This window comes from Leptodactylus fuscus, chromosome 5, assembly GCF_031893055.1.
Source record: "Leptodactylus fuscus isolate aLepFus1 chromosome 5, aLepFus1.hap2, whole genome shotgun sequence".
Classification (NCBI taxonomy): domain Eukaryota; kingdom Metazoa; phylum Chordata; class Amphibia; order Anura; family Leptodactylidae; genus Leptodactylus; species Leptodactylus fuscus.
In genome coordinates, this window is record NC_134269.1 from 51662073 (window position 1) to 51680159 (window position 18087).

The following is an 18087-nucleotide window of genomic DNA, read 5'->3' on the forward strand; positions in this document are numbered from 1 at the left end:
CTACATATGGTATGTAAATGAATAGATAAGATGCATTGTTATATTAGTACAATACAAGTAGATGTGTATCGTGCATAATATAGGACAGTTCATGTTATTACTGACCAAGACTCCTCTAATGTTTATTATAGGAATATTAAATGTCATTGAATAGGCACAAACTGAAATCTGGCTCCAAATATCCTCATTCTCTCCAGCACAAGACTCTTACTTAGAATAACGGCTATATATTCCTGGTCAATACTAAACACATTATGGGGCACAATTTCTAGAAATAGTCTTCATAGATGGCCTTATGTTTAATTGTACATTTATTTTGGGTCGTGTTTATATCGTGCTATTACTGATACATTACTTTTGGTATTTTTGGAATTGAGTATTCTGTTCATGTGTGTTTGGAAGCGATAGACATTGTCGATGTTAATGATGTTGTATATGGATGCTTGCCAGTGGTTTGGCCCAGAGACAACTGGACAGTCATGCTGTTGTATTGGGAAGGGAAAGACACAGAAAGCCTCTGTTTCCTTCTGCCTGTGTGTGCCACTCTTTGCTTGCTCACATCCTTGCCTGTAAACAAAGCTATCCTGCTCATCCCTCATCCTATGCATGCGACTTTATGCGCCATTCACTGCTTTCCATTGTATCTGCTTTAAGATCCTCATTAACACCAAGTCATCTCTGGACTGTCTATACAGGGCATTGAAACGTCAGGCCTTGGGTTTACTCTAATTGCTCAATTTACATATTTTACAAATATAGAATTTCTGCTGGCCCAAAGTCGTTCTCTTTCCCTTTCCCCCCAATATCACAGACTGCATTTCTTTTTTGCTTTCCATTTTTCTGGCTCATCCAAGTGTAAATACCGAAGCGATCCAACCAGAATAATACAGAATTCTTCTTCTAACCACGTATTTTTGGTTAAAACCATGATTTGCAGTTAGTTATTTGCATTGATTGTGTTTTCTACAATTATATAGCAGTATAAATACTTAGAAAATGCAAACAACACTATAAAACATTAAAAAAAAAACCTTAAAGGGAATGTATCATCATAAAACATATATTAGTAGTAGAGTTTGTATATTTTTTTTTATTACATTTTTATAAATTTTTGTGACTATGAAGTTTCCACATTGGTCACTAGAACGATCTCAATAGGCAGATATTCCTGTTTTTCTGCAGCTTGCTTGTTAGCTTTGCTGTGTAGACTGGGACAGAATGAATAGTCATCTCATTAGAGGGTGAGGGAATTAATGACTGCTTTATTGCGTTGTTGGAGGCCTATGTATGGCGGGAGAGTGATTCTGTACATACACAGACAAAGATCCCGTCTCAATCCCTAGTTTCTGTTGATGGGACTGTACGCCATCACTTCCTGGTGACCATCATCTTTGTCTTATTGACTTCCGCGGCCATAAACCACAAACCCTAATAAAATAAGTCAAGAAACATATATCTCCAATATGGCTGACTCCAGGAAAACAAAAAGATTTTAGAACAACTTAATAGTAAAAAATTTATAATGGGATATTACTAGGATCACTTAAAGGATCATTGCTTATCATTAGGATAAGCCATTAATATATGACAGGCGGCCTCAGTTTGGGGCTGCATCCGATTCCTGCTCTATACAGTATACAGAGATGGAAGCAGGTCTCTCCGTAGCGTGTATAGTGGCCGGGCAATGTTACTGCATCTCAGTAGGGAAGTTTTTGGGCTCCCTGGGGCACCAGGACTCAGGTACAACTGCTACCTCTGTCCCCTTCCCCTATAACTACACTGCTGCCATAGCTATTCAACTGTTTGGGTAATATAGAGTATAATGAGATGAATTAACTCTGCATTTTTGTCCCAAGTTTTTGCATGGGACATTATGGCCACACAAGGTCATGCTCCATTTACCTCTGTCCTTGAAGCTCTGTAACAGACTCCAGCTGCCCCTAACATCCTTCACATTGTTGCCCCTGACTTACCAGCTCTCAGAACATACATATATATTGTTTTTTCACTTCCAGGGCTTCCCCTTCCTGCCAATTTTCCTGCTGCCTTCTGACCTCCGGTCTCCCCCACCCAGATTTTTTGACTTGTGTTTGTTGCTTTTTGCAGATTGTATGAAAGAGTCAGGGTGCAGCTCCAGCACCTGCTCTCTGAGCAGCAGTGAGAACCCATATGCCACCATTACAGACCCCCCCGCGCAGCACTCCAAACACTCAGAGAACAGCTACGTGGAAATGACCTCACCTGTCCATACAGATGCCCCATACTCAGATATACCACCCTCATCAAAAGCTAACAAAAATGTATATGACGTGGGTAAGTGTCAGATTCCATGCCAACTGCACACATGCATGACACTGTAGCACTGCTTGATGCCAGCACAGACCTGTCTGCATGACCCCATGACAGACATTGCTTGTTTCATTCATCTAGAGACCAAGTGCGTTCATTCTCATTGTCAGGTTGCTTAAAGTATTCTTGAGTTTGCTCATCATGGCGCATAATGTACATACCATAGAGGCAGAACCAGTGAAACCAGTAGAAATTGGATCTCCAGTTGAGCTAGTCACCATCACTGTTCCTCTTGGAACCTTTGCTGTACTATATCTGCGATTGTCCATCAACTTTGGCCAGAGTTGGTCAGTTTGGTGGCCAGACTATAAAAATGCAATGGTGTGGTCATGCTCCTCGTGTTCAGAAGCTTGTAAGTAAAGCCACTTTTACGTTGTAATTTTTCTCTATGCTTTTTGGAATTTTTTGTATGTAAAGAAGATCCAGAAGGAATGTATTTCCCTTTCATCATATTCTATTACAGACAAGCGCAAGAAAGAGCTTACACGAACATAAAATCATGTAAGGGAACCTGTCAGGTGGTTTTTCCACCCTAAAGCAAGTAATGACCTTTCCTATAGATTTCTGTTTGTAATAAAATTACCTTAACTAGTCACTAGGGGTGCGAGGAGCGGCTTCATCTAGTCACATAGTCATCACATTAAATCACACCCTGTGCAGTGTTATTTCCATACTCTTCATTATCAGACATCAGCTTGATATCCTACCTGACTGCTGGATGTACAGGGTGTCATCTAGTGCAATGACTGCATGACTAGATGAAGCTGCTCCTCGCCCTCCGTGACTAGTTAAAGTAAATTTATATATGTCAATCCAAGGATTCAGCAAGAGAAACCTTAGTGAGGGCACCATAGGAAGGTCATTACATTATGCTACATAGGCTGGGGTCAGTTTATTGTGGGAAAACCTCCTGACATGTTCCCTTTAAAAAAAAAAATATAGAGAGAAAACCATTATGTAGAAGGGGCCTTATCTGTAGATGCAAGCTGCTATTTCTTTCTATACATCAGGGCCCTGATCAATATTTTCTTCTAGAAAAAAGTCCTATTAGGTGTCTCTCCATTCTTCTTCTTCTTCTTCTGTGTCTATCACCTCCCTGAGTGCAGGCTCCTCTATTCTGTGTATTGTGAAATAAAATGTTCTCGCTTCCATCTGTACAAGTCACTTTATACGTTTCATGTCCCTACCATCCTTGTTGTGTAGCAAGTCTTAGGGCTAGGTTCACATCTGCATTAGCATCTTCCAAAATTGGCAAACAAAAAAGTCCTATAAGCCTAACTTTGGTGATTATAAGTTAAAAGGAATACAAATCAGGACTTCTGACAGACCCCATTATAGCTCCGTTGGTGTCTATTTTTTTGGTTCCCTGATGGATCAGAAGAACGGACACCCAGTGGTAGTGTGAATATAGAATGGCTTACATTACACTATGTGTAATACAAATGAAGAATAAGAACATAGACTCAGAAAGATCATCACCATAAAAAGGCCAAAAACTTACTTTCTAAATATGTACCTGAAGGGGGCAGCACATATAATATAATATAATATAATATAATATAATATAATATAATATAATACTGGTGTTCATGAAACCGCAGATACAAAGGTTTCTATATTAGTCAAGCTTTAGATTAGGGAATTGCTTATACGGGCATATTGTACCTACTGCTGCTGGAAATGGAGGACCAAGGAGACATGAATAAAGTTTTGTTATTTTGTAGACCTCTTCAGCAGCCCTCTAACGTCAGGACACCCCTTTAAATCTCTTATTCTGTGTTTTGGAGTCCAGTCCTATTCAATGATTGACAGTCTTCCCTCTATGAACATATATTGATAGCTGTCACTTGGAGTAAGGCCGCCCACTGGACTCCTAAGCTAGACTAGTACAGCAAATCCTTCTTTGAGAATATGGTTAATAGGAGCTTGTATGATTTCTCAGTCTTTATTTCAACCAGAAACAGCACCACCGTTGTCCACAGGTTGCTTCTGGTACTGCACCTCTGCGGAGATAAATTGCAATACCAGATATAACCCAGAGATGAGAGTGACGCTATTTCTGAAAAAATAAACATTGTTTTACCTAATATCATACAACCCCTTTAATATTAAGCAGCCCGCAGGTGAACCTCCACCCAAGACCAGCAATGATTGCTACCTCTCTTTCCTGCCGTGATTTTCCTGTCCTTCAGTAGATCAGCACAAACAGGATTTGGTTGAATACACAGGAAAATTGTCTGTAACAACATCAATTGCTGCTATAATCATGGGAGGCCACGAAGAAACCAAACACAGAGGAACCTCTGTAGTAAAAGCTCCATTACCATAGCATGAGAAGAGGATCACACTTTAATTAGCTTCAATGGGAAAACTGCTAATATATAATGTGCATTCATATTAATGTGGGTAAGGCGAAATCTGACTACAAGAAAGGCTTAGCTCTTACATATCCGCTGTGGCCGGATATAGATGTTGTTTTACATTAGAGACATCAGTGCCAACCTGTAGCTTCACCCGGTATCGGAGTAGACTGCAGCAGAGGTGACATCACCGAGGCACGGGGTTCATCATACCTCATGGATTACTGATCTTATTTATTCCTAGGAAATTAATAAGCCACAATATTTTCTTTATAATTAGGTCAGACAATAGGCTGCATTGTCCCGGGAAGTTCCTTAGTCTATGAAAGCCGGTCATTGATCTAAGTGCTAAGCTACAATGACATGGCGGCTGCTGCTACTGTAATATTTGCAGGGTCGGTTGTAGAAAGATTCTGTTTCAAAAACTTGTCTTCACTTCCAACCTTTCCAAAATATTTTCTGTGTTGATCATTAGGAAATCAGATATCAACACACGATATTATTGCTGCCATGCCACCATGCTCCCATTACATTCCCTAGTGTTATCTGCAGCAAATGGTGTCCGTTCCAGGACCTTTGGTGACATAATCCTTACAGTCTAAGGTCCTGGAAGATTGATATTAGTATTAGCTCTGGACAGGAAATAGACCTGGGTATAGACACTAGACATGGGTACGGGTACTAGTCATACTAGTCAGGGGTACAGGTACTAGACATGGATACGGGTACTAAACATGGGTACAGGTACTAGTTATGGGTACAGGTACTAGACATGGGTATGGGTACTAGCCATGGGTACAAGTACTAGACATGGGTGACGGTATCAACAATAGCATGTTTTTATATTAGATAGATAGATAGATAGATAGATTTTTTAAAAAAAAAAAAAAAAAAATCAGTCAGAGCTAATATTGAGGTCCCCAAACCTACCCCCCACCCCTTCCCAGGCCCCCATCAGTGTCTACTTCCGTGTCTGTCTTGACACATTGGCAGAGGTGGGTCATTGCTGTGGCCATTAATTGGCTGAACAATCATTTCCTGTGTGATGGAAAATCCCTTTAACATGCTGACTACTTGTAGTGGCCACTAGAGGGAGCATGAGAGCTCAGTTGAGTCCAGTGTATAGTGCTCCCTCTAGTGGCAGGCAGCCTCTATGCTATGTATAATGAACGTGTATTAAAAAAACCAAACTGGTGTTCCTGGTTGAACTGTAACTTAAAGGTGCTGCCATTGTCCCCCACTCCTGCTGTGCCTGTTGATAAGTAAGAGTCTGAACACATTTAGGCGGTGCTGAGCCTAAAGAATTACCTCCGTAAGATGACAATGGAGATGGTATTTTTATAGTCCTGTTTTTAGAATGTCGCACAATGATGAATGACTTCATTGTATCTTATTCTCTGGCTGACTATCTGTCAGGTCACGGCTTAGCAGGTAGCTACACGGGTATTGTTGTTTCCCACATATATTGCGTCATCTTCAGAAGAATTTGCTATATATCTCCCTGGGTTGACATGCAGAAGAATATGGTTGGGTTGGGGTGGGGTAGATGGAAGCTGAGCAGAAGAGGCAGGGTGTGTTATTATGATAAGACTATGTCTCATGTGTCCCTTGTCTCTTCACAGAGCCGACGCTCAGCCTACTCCAGGATGCCCAACATCAGATCCCAAACTATATGCAGAACCCTTACGACTTGCCAAGGAACAGCCACATCCCAAGCCACTACGACCTCCTCCCTGTCCGGCACAGCCCCTCGCATGGGACATTCTGGGATAAGCAGATGGATAAGCAATCTTTATAGAAGTAGGAGGACAATGACAGCTCGCTCATTCTGCAATATGCCCATTCTGTGGGGGGCCGGCACCACTGGACACATGCATGATGTCATTAGGAGACTTTTTTATACAAATAGGATGTATCTATAGGACAAGTCACTGTGTGTATATATATATATGTATATGTGTGTGTATACACTGTGTATGGCCAGATACCACTCATCCTCCTACAAGGTACACATGTGAACAGGGACTAGTCCAGGCGATGAGTCAGCTTTGGAAATTGCAGTTTACACACAATGACAGATAATATATGTAAATACATGTATATAGAGCAGCTTTCTCTAAAGAACTGTATATATGTCATACTCAAGACAAGAGCTGATGCGTCGAAGGCAACAATGAATGCGTTAATGGATTGCTGGTAAATACAACTCGGTATTACTTATTTATCAACATCAGCCATTTTCCTGTGCCGTCCCATAATGGGAGAGGGGCCATGTACATGTTAGTTAAAGGCTATTCCTTAAGGGCCCCGTAGATTGCTGCCATAGATACCCCATTGCTTATTGATGATAATCTCATATTTTATTATAAGAAATCATCTAATAATAATATAATTTTCTAAGCCCTCTCTTATACCCTATCTGTTCTGTTTCCTATTTGGATTCTGTTCATCCTGATCCTCCTGATTCTTCTATCGAGTGCCAAAATGACAGCACTGCCTGAGCTAATGTAAGACAGAGACCGAGTCGTAGAAAGAGGCGGCAGGAGGGGGTGAAGTTCTGCATTACAGTGCAGATTTTGATGTCATTCGGGCGTGTGGATGGTGACAATCCCTATGGATACTGTAATGGCCGCCATTAATTGATGTCACTTTTGGAAGTGCAGCATCTGTTAGACTAAGATAACTGAAAATGGCTGAATTAAATATTTAAGACTCCACATGAGAACACGGCTCGAGGACTTGTATTTTCAGGGGTTTAGTAAAAATGCACTTTAAATAATGATGGGGAAGGTATACACGACAGAGGTTTTCCTAAGAACATTGCATTTAGTCTCTACGCCTTCAGTCATCTTCTGGTCAGGGGCTATTAATCCCTAAATGTGTCTCCTACAGATGTACAGTGCACGGGAACCTGCTCTGCTTGAGAGAGAAATGTTAACAATACATATATGGAGGGAGGTAAGAAATGGAGGCTGTACAACAAGAGAGGAAGGCTCCGCGAAAGCTTTCAGCCACCTTTATGCATTCAATCACAATTTGCTTTTTATAATAAAATGCATCAGAAAAAAATAGACCAAACTGAACAGTTCCAAAGAGAGCAAAACCACTAATTTGCTGGAAATAAAGAGAGACTTTTTATCCTTCGCCTCAATTCATCCCTTGAAATGTTGGTTATTCTTTCACATTGTAAACAGAGCACGTCATAGTGCTGTTCTGTATTACACAGGTGCGACCAAAGGCTGTGTCTTCTATATACTATATATAAGAGAGTAACCCCTTACATAACATACATAAGAGACCACATTATTCATGAGACTCCAACCGAGTACATATAGACATGTTATAGAACGTTATAATATTTACATGATGTATATAGAATACACACTACTGCTGCAGAACCTCTTTTTGAAGAGGAAGGTAGGGTGCCCTGTCAATCACGTTTGATTAAATGAGCCTTCTCACTGTACTGTATATGGCAGCTTTCACACTAGTACCTACAAAACCACAGATGTTGAGCATCCTAGTGTTCTTCTATGTGTCAAAAAAAAAATGGATGCTTTCTTCTTTATTATTAAATATTCACCTAGCAATGTATCTATGACCAATGGGCAACACGCGGATGACATCCCTGTGTTATCCGTTTTTTGGGGGGGAAGGGGGGGAGGTTTCACTGATCCGTTGAGCCAAGGAGAGAACAAGAATAAAATACTGCATGCCACTATGTTTTTTCCTCTGAGTCCATGAAAACAGACGTGTGAATGGCCTCATTGACTGTAATGGATCACACGGACGGAAAAGTAGTTATTGTGAAAGGTCCCCAATACTGTACATACCCTAACTACTACCGAGAGTAGAAAAAGCTTCTTGTCAGTCATGCCAGACATGTAGTTCCCTCCCTTTTCAAAACAAGAGGTTCTGCAGCTGCTGAGGAATATATTATCAGGGATAGGAAATAGGCAATACGGACAGAAGGATTGGGACACCTAAACATTACACTTACAGGAGCTTTTACGACATCCCATTCTAAACCCATAGGCAATAATATGGAGTTGGTCCACTAGTTTCCACTCTTCTGGGAAGGATGTGGGAATTTTTCCTATTTCATTGAGAGGACCATTGAGATCAGATGCTGATGTTGGATGAGAAGTTCTGGCCCACAAACTCCATTCTAGTTCATTCCAAACTTGTTTGACAGGGTAGAGGTCAGGGCTCTGTGCAGACCAGCGTAGTTCTTCCACACCAAACTCACCCAACTATGGCTTTATGGACTTTACTTTGTATGCTGGACCAAGTCCTGTTGGAGCAGAAAATTGTCCAAAATGTCTTGGTATGTGTAATGCATTAAGATTTGCCTTCGATAAAACTAAGGGGAGTAGACCAACTCCGGAAAGCAGCCCCATAGCATCCCTCCTCTACGAAACTCTACAGTTGGCACAAAGCAGTCAGGTAGGTAATGTCTTCTGGTATTCACCAAACCCAGGGTTGTCCATCAGACTAGCAGATAGAGAAGAGTGACTCCTCACTCCATAGAACTTGTTTCCACCACTGCATCAGGGTCCATTGTTGGTGTGCTCTACACCACTCCATCTTATGCTTGGCATTGCACATGGTCATGTAAGACTTCCATTCAGGTGTTCAGCCATGGATGAAGAATGTCTGGAGTCCTGTAGTTATTAAGCCAGCAGACCAACTTTTAAGTACTTTGCACCTCAACATTTGGTGACCCCGATCTGATACTTTACCTGGTTTGTCTCTTTGTGGCCAAGTATCTGTGGTTTCTAAGCCCTTCCATTTTCCAATATCACTCACAGATGATGATGGAATATCTAGGAGGGAAGAAATGTCATGAAGTGGCTTGTTGGATTGGTGCCAACCTATTTCAGTACCACACTGGCATTGAGTAAGCTCTTTAGAAGGAGCCATTATGTCACAAATGTTTGTAAAGAGGGCAGACTCCACAGCTCGGTGTCGGACTTTATACAATCAATAACCTGGCTTTGCCACTTTCCTAAGGATCAATTTAAAAAAAATCTGGTGAATCACTTTTAAAAGGAGTGTCCTAATAATTTTGTTGGACTGGCCTGGCAAAATATAATATGTATCTATGACGTGTGTGTGTGTGTGTGTGTGTGTGTGTGTGTGTATAGGGTAGGTTACATGCATTGCCAAGCACATGCTTGTATGATTCAGTAACATACATAGTGCTAAGGTCACACTCGCATTCATCTCTCCATCGCTCAGGTCTGTATGGGGACGCAAAAGATGAAAATCCCGTTCGCTAAAAAAGTGTTTACCCATGGACACGCAGTCCTTTGTGCAGAAAGAGTAATGGAAGTCGATAGCAGGTGCACACAACTATATACCAGGTATTAATAGTGCAAGGAAGCCGCAGATAAACACAGAGAAATAAAGTACATCATCATAACTGTCCTGTTATTTTAGGATTGTCCCATGTAAGTCTCACAGCTAGTGCACATGTTCCCAAAGTGAATGTTTCTGGGAGATTTTGCATGTGTGCTCTTGAAAAATCCCTCTGGTTTCAGATATTTGGGGACCCCACATGTGTCTTGCACCCCCTGAGAGTGTGACATGGGGTAGCGGAGGGTTGTAGTTGCCACATGTACCTGAATTGTTTGCTTCATCTCATGGAAAATAACCCTGACTTTAGCTTGAACATTTCCTATGAGTCAGCAGTTGTATTCTCATGGGACATTTCCATAGAGGTTGCACTGATAATATCTATTGTACCTTCAGTATGAAGCAATAAGGAGGTGGATAGAAGCCGATCTACCAGTCTGATATAACACATCCAGATCATAGGGAGAATGAGCCTGACATCACTACAATATTAGAAGCAGCCCTTTGTACATTACTAGGTGTACCGTGACTGTAGGTGAATTGTGTGTGAGCTGCCTGTATACCTCTGCATAGCACAGGGGAAGTGCAGAACAAAAGCTCACATTCTGCTGGAGGGCGGAAGTCTCATGAGAATTTTGGTATGCTGTTTTATTTTCCGTCATCGCTTCTCCACCCTCTATAATAGGCCCAGTCGCAGGTGTAGTGTAACAATGCTCAGCACATTTACTGGTATTGCTGGGTTAAGGTGACGCTCCAGATTTTTAGGTTCTTGGAAAATTTATAGATTACCTGATGGGGGTGAATTGACATGCTGCAGGTTTACAGCCCCAGTGCAAGTCACTTTTTACTTTGGGGTTTAAAGGGATTCTACCATTAAAGCTACTTTTTTTGTAATTACCACGTCGGAATAGCCTTAAGAAAGGCTATTCGTCTCCTACCTTTAGATGTGGTCTCCGTTGTGCCGTTCCTTAGAAATACCGGTACTTACCGGTATGCTAATGAGGTCTCGGCAGCAATGGGGGCGTCCTTCTTCTTCATCTGCCTCCTCCCCTTGTCTGTCATCTTCTTTCTTCGTCATGTCTGACGCCTGCGCAGTCGGCTCTGACAGCGAGACCCTGTTAGAGCCGACTGCGCATGCTCAGTAAGGTCTGTACAGCCCTCCGACGCGCGAGTGACCTCATCCAGGCGTCGGAGGGCTGTACGGACCTTACTGAGCATGTACAGTCGGCTCTAACAGGGTCTCGCTGTCAGAGCCGACTGCGCAGGCGTCAGACATGACGAAGAAAGAAGATGACAGACAAGGGGAGGAGGCAGATGAAGAAGAAGGACGCTCCCATTGCTGCCGAGACCTCATTAGCATACCGGTATTTCTAAGGAACGGTGCAACGGAGACCACATCTAAAGGTAGGAGACGAATAGCCTTTCTTAAGGCTATTCCGACGTGGTGATTATAAAAAAAAAGTTGCTTTAATGGTAGAATCTCTTTAAATCCCATCCATAATGCTGTAACTCGCTGCAAATTGCTATGGAAAGGCCGTAAGCAAAGTCGCTGCAGCATCTTCATCCAATGGCGGGAATTTTTCAACCTATCCGCTAAAATTTTCTGCCATAGATGGATGATAATGTGGCACCTCCCAATAATATTCCCTATTCTGCATGAGGGCACAGAGTGGGGTGGACCAGGGCAAGGACCCATCAGCCTGACATATTTATTAGAAAACTTTTTTAAGCCTAAGCACCCGGTAGCCAAAAAGCGCTGTAGGAAAAACCATGGCAGCAACACATCTCGGTTTTTCCCACAGCATTTTCACAGAAATTCTGCAGAGTTTTCCTCCGCAGATTTTTTGCTTCCATTATACCCATAGGGAAACCGGCGGCATTTCCATGGTATAAGTGACATACTGCGGATTGTGATAACGCATTTCAGCATTATTTTCTACAATCTGTAGATGGGATCCCAACCACTTTGCAGAGAATGTTAAAAAAAACAGTTACTTGCTTTGCTCCTTTGGGTACACATTACCAAGATATTCTTGCAGGGGATAAAGGTTAGTTTGTATATAGTAGAGTCCTGAATGGTCAATGATTATGTCTGAAACAAGTCCGTCGTGGGCTGGTGGAGCTGTTATGTTTCATGCCATATTGCTAGGATTGATAACCACCATTGGAGAAATGAAAATACACTGAAGCCATTATTATTTACAGGACAGGGGTCTTTAGGTCAAATCCATGGTCTTCATTTCAGACAGGCAGTGGTGTATACAACCTGCTCCTTCCCTTTGCCTTCCATTACTCTATATATAGTAATAAAGTGAGCCCATGTAATTGAAGGTAGAACTTTGGTGTCCATCACAACCCTGAAATATTATAATAAAATTCCTATAATTTGCCATCTAAATCTGATGCCTCACAACTAGCCTTAGGCTAAGGCCCCACGTTGTTGAAACGCAGCTTTTTTTGTTGCGGTTTTTTGAGCCAAAGACAGCAGTGGATTGAGCAGAAGGTAGAAGTATAAGAACTTTATATACAGTATATCTCCCATTCCTCTTGTAGCCATTCTTGGCTTTGGCTCAAAAAACCGCAACAAAATCTGCAATAAAAAAAAAAGCTGTGTTTCCCAACCCTGGGCTAGCCTAGATCCACCAAGAGGTCCAGAACATTGAGCCTTTCAATACAAAGCTATAAACCTAGTCATTGCTGGAGACAGGAGTGACTTTAGAAATTTCTTCAGGGGACTAAAGAGTTAAAAAGGGGAATTTGTGACCCCAGAAGTTGTTTACTTGTATTTTCATTGGATGAGAAAAGCTTGAAATATTCTGAAAAACATGTGAACCTTGGTCCTGCTGCTGCAAGAAATATTACTGTATTTATTTTTGGAACACAATAAATCATAAATAAAATTTCTTTTAAAAAGTTGTGGGTAACTGGTTTATTACATGTTGATTTCCATCAGAAATTGAGCTTCAGAATTTTTAATTTTCCCATTACTACATTACAAATAAGAATCTTGGGAAATATTGGCCAGTGGTCTATCTCTTGGGGATGCTTCCTCTTTGTGGGGATCAATTTTCAGTAAATATGTGTATGCTGGGAAAGTGAATGAGGGAATGAGAAGCCAAGTCATTATTTTCTGTAGTCTGGATTACAATAAAGGTTAATGCAGGATTACACCATTGAGAACAGGTGCAGGAGAAAGCTTAGCTAACAACATGTTACAGAGCATGCCCACAACTCACTCTTAGGTCAGTAGTTTTGTTTGTTTGTTTTTTAACTTAAATATCTAAAGGATCTATTCAAATGCATCAAATTTGTGGCAGAAATTTTATGCAAGTGTCCAATTTATCTACAAAGCTTGTAGAAATCTATGTACTTTCTGCCAAAGCAACCACCCCCAAAGCACAGGTAACTAATAGAGATGAGCGAGTACTGTTCGGATCAGCCGATCCGAACAGCACGCACCATAGAAATGAATGGATGCACCTGGTACTTCCGCTTTGACGGCGGCCGGCCGCTTAACCCCCCGCGTGCCGGCTACGTCCATTCTTTTCTATGCGAGCGTGCTGTTCGGATCGACTGATCCAAACAGTACTCGCTCATCTCTAGTAACTAATGGTAAAGCAGGTGGAGCAACCCAGCCGGTAGGTGCTGGTTCTGATCACATGGCTCGGGGTTGGAACCAACCTGGAACCCCAAGGCATAGTATCTACAAACTGGAGGAAGTAACTATGCTTGCAAGAATTGGATATCCCATAATTCTGCTGAGTTAAACTAACAGCACCATCAGGATGGTGATACTCCGGATCAGTATCACTGGAACTGAAATAGGATTAGATAAATCCATCTGAATGTTGATGTCACCATGGCATCCCCAGAGCAAGCAGTAAAGTAAGCAACCTTTACTATAGCAGGTAGTCCCCTTTCACATCACACATAGGAGATCAGCTCTAAGGCTGAGGCCTCATGTTGCGGAAACGCAGCTTTTTTTGTTGCGGATTTTGCTGCAGTTTTTTTGAGCCAAAGCCAGGAATGGATTAAGAAGAATGTAGTAGTATAAGAACTTCCTATACATGTCCCATTACTTTACTGTCACTCTTGGTTTTGGCTCCAAAAACAAACTACGCTTCCACAACATAGGGCCCCGGCCTAAGGCTAAACTAAAGTTTTTTTTGTTGCAGATTTTGTTGTGGTATTTTTGAGTCAAAGCCACAAATGGATTGAGCAGTAGGTAGAAGTATAAGAACTTTCTATAGATTTCCCATTCCTTTTGTAGCCATTCTTGGCTTTGGCTCAATAAACAGCAACAAAATCTGCAACAGAAAAAGCTGCTTTTCCGCAAAGTGGGACTTTAGCCTAAAGGAGGAATAGCGCAAAACTCAAGGGAATGATTGTCCCTGCATTGAGCTTTTATCCTCTATTTGATCTAGAAATATTGAAGAACTTATCTCTGCAAGTATTGGTAAAAAGGCTTTGTAAATAAACACAATTCCCTATACTGACCCCCCTAATATTAACCAGTTTCTCCTGAGCTACTACTCTTGGCGTGCAGTCTGAGGTCTTGTATATTTGTGTTTTTTCTTATGAAATTGTCTTGTGGGAGCCATGTAGTAATTCATGATTTCAGCTTCAACGACTACATTGCAAAACAGGCCCCACAAACAGGAAAGGAGCAACCTTCCTGCAAGCGAAATGACACAAAGGGCATAGCCGGCTCATGGAAAGACCACGATCACTTGGCCCAAACAGCACTATTAAGGGCTACGTGAAGTCTATAGAGCGGCTATGTGTATTCTTATCTACATTGTTCTGTATCAAACAGACAGAATATTGATCTGCGTTCCATCATGTCCGTATAACATAGTTGCTATATAGATATCTAGTATACGCTGCCCCCTCCCCATTCTATAGTCTTATCATTGACATTTTGTAGACTATATACTATCATGGAGAAAGTAGTAGATGTAGTCAATGCAGACACACTGCAGCCAGCCCATACTGGGGGCTTATCTATACTTCTACAGGATTTCTAGAAACATTCACACTATTTCACCAAGAGCCCTGAAGTCAGCAATTTCCTAATATGCTTTCATTAGCGGATATGCTTGGTTTCTGAAATGGAACTATTCCAATGCACTGAGCAATATAAAATTTCTGTGACTATCCATCCCCCACCAGCAGACTGATAATTTTGCAGTAGTCAGTAGTCCCGGGCCTATATTGGTCGGGGGATACGCAACTGCCCACTACTGCATTGGAATGGTAACGTCCTGCTGTTTAGTGGAAAAGGCAACTAAGGAGATTTCTTCCACATATATCAAATGTGCATTCAGTTTTACACCTATGTACATACCCCAGTAGTAGACTGAGATCTTCATTACTAGGCCAATTCTCCTACAAACTGGGCCTTTATCTCCAGGAATAAAGAAGGGACAAGCAATGGAAGATTATATGGATAATCTGTTTCATCTTAGCCTAAACAGCAGCACAAGATGGGGTATTCCTGCCCCTGTGTGCTGTTAGGACAGGTGGAACTTTTAATTAAACTAACCAATTTCCCCTATAAGAGCCCCCCCCCCCCCCCCGTGTTAGTCATAAAGTATGAAAAAAGGCAATACAAATATTACACAAAAACATTACAACAAATAATATAGTAATGGGATGGAGCCTTGTGCTGCTGTTTGGGCTAAGGGAAAACAGATTATCCATATAATCTTCCATTCCCCCTATGCCCAACAGCAGCACAAAATGGGGAACTAGCAAGTATAATCCCCTTAGGGAGGGAGATCTTGGCCAGCAGATGCCAAGACTGAATGACTGAAGGCTATAGCCTCAGAACGACGCCAGTCCAATCTATAGTGTCTTGCAAAAGTTAGATGAGAACTACAAGACGCGGCAGAACAGATCTGATCCAAGGAGAGCGATCGTCTCTCTGCCCAGGAAGTTGACACTGCCCTAGTTGAGTGGGCACGCAAGAATTCAGGGACTGGCAGATATTGAGAGCAAAGTGAACCTGCGATGGCCTCCCTAATCCATCTTGACAATATGGATTTAGAGGACCTGATACCTTTGTTGTGACCGTAAGTGTTAATAAGTAGATTTTCCGATCTCCGAAATGAGGATGTATGGTCCGAGTATATACGCACTGTTCTTCACTAAGTCTAACTTGTGCAATCTCTCCTCCATCTCAGAAGTGGGAGAGAGAGAAAAAAAATTGGTAAAGATATAACTTGATCTATATTACCAAAGGTAGGGACCTTAGGTAAAAACCCCTGGACAAACCTGAGATGAACTCTGTCAGGGAAAAAGGTAATGTATGGCTCAGAGGCAGCCAAAGCTTGTAATTCACCAATCCTCTTGGCAGAGGTAATAGCCAGCAACAATATCATCTTGTAGGAAAGATATCTCCAATCCACATACGTTAAGGGAGAAAAATATAGCCCCTGTAGGATTGAGGCCAAGTCCCATTGCGGGACAGGAGGCGGAGCCTAGAGGCCCCTTTATGGAATTGCTTTATCAGTGGGTTTTAAGATAACCGGGTTCCCAGAAAAGCAAAAAGTGCTGAAACAAGAACCTTTAGGGTAGCTGGAGTCAATCCCTTATCTAGGCCAATTTGCAGAAATCCCAGGACCGATTCGATAGCAGTGTTGTTAATCTGCCTATCAGGGCACCAATCCTGGAATATTTGGGAGATCCTCTGGTTGCTCCGGTTAGTGGAATCCGCTCTTGAGTGGGCCATTGTCCTTAGAGGATTGTCCCAGGCCGTCCTATCTCCACATACGGCGCTGTCAACCTCCAGGCAGTGAAGTTGAACTGTCCAGGTCCTGGCAGAGCTGTCTGTTTAGAGTTACCAGGTTTTGGAATTGTGGAAGCCTCCAGTAGGTCCCTTGACTCATCAAAATGAGGTGGGTAAACCATGCCCTTTTTGGCCAGAACGGCATGATCACTATTGCCGAAGTCTGGTCCTGCCTGAGTTTCGCCAATACCTTCAGGATCATGGGAATTGGAGGAAAAACGTATGCCAGTTTGAACCTCCAAGGTATCGACAGGGCATCTACTGCCAAAGTATTGTCTTCCCGGTAGAGGGAGCAAAACTTCTTCACTTTGGCATAGTACTGGGTGGCTAGCAGATCGACCTCGGGGAGACCCCACATCTCGGTGAGATGATGAAAGACGTCCGGATACAGGGACCATTCGCCTGACGTGACCAGGCCTCTGCTTAGCTGATCCGCAAGGATGTTCAGCCCAGGAGAAAATTAGGTTCGCCACCTGCAGAAGTGAGGGGGATCTGGTTCCTCCCTGTTTGTTGAGCTAACGGATTGCTGTTAAGTTGTCTGTTCTCACTCTCACAGCTTTTCCCTGCAGGTGGGTGCAAACATCAGAAGTGCCCGCTGCACTGCAGTGAGTTTGCGCCAGTTGGATGAATGTGACCTCTCCTGCTGGTTCCTGGTCCCACGTACCGGGGTCTCCCCCGGGTGTGCTCCCCATCCTGAGAGGGAGGCATCCATGGTCAACAGGGTCCAGGATGTCTGGAACATGGACCTCCAGTCTCTGAGCTGAAACCACCAAGCAAGTGATCGACAGGTTCTGATGGATAACTGGATAGGCTTCTGTAGCCGAATAGACTCTATGCTATATGGCATTACAGTTATATTGCAGTATATTGTAGTATTATACGGCGATCAGATGCAGTAGGATTCAAGTTCCTTAAGTGATCTAAAAATACAAGTAAAAAAAAGCCTAATAAAATAAATAAAATTCCAAATCACCCTCTTTTACCCTTAGATTGTAAATAAATAAAACCATTCATAAACATATTCGATGTCGCCATGTCTGAAAATGGCTGAGCTATAAACGTATAAAAATATTTTTCCCATAAGGTGAATGCTATAGTTGGACAAAAAAGTCAAAATGGCCAAAATGTTGGGGTTATTTTTTCAGTTTCGCCTTATAAAAATCAATAAAAAGAGATCAGAACATCAGAGAGAATTGAATCAATAATAATTACAATTTGCTTGTAAAAAAT

The 18087-nt window shown here is 42.1% G+C and overlaps 2 protein-coding genes across 3 annotated transcripts in view; both read left to right on the plus strand.

The window, feature by feature from the left end:
- Window positions 1-7853, plus strand: part of MEGF11 (multiple EGF like domains 11) — a 324148-nt gene extending 316295 nt beyond the window's left edge. For both annotated transcript variants that reach the window (XM_075273141.1, XM_075273142.1), the window contains exons 22-23: window positions 2107-2313; window positions 6332-7853. In XM_075273141.1, coding sequence (XP_075129242.1) covers window positions 2107-2313; window positions 6332-6507 — 383 coding nt within the window. In that variant the 3' untranslated portion in view covers window positions 6508-7853. The remainder of the gene's footprint in view (window positions 1-2106; window positions 2314-6331) is intronic.
- The window catches only part of LOC142202847 (mitochondrial import receptor subunit TOM20 homolog), a 331267-nt gene that overhangs the window by 250720 nt on the left and 62460 nt on the right, over window positions 1-18087 (plus strand). The window lies entirely within an intron of this gene.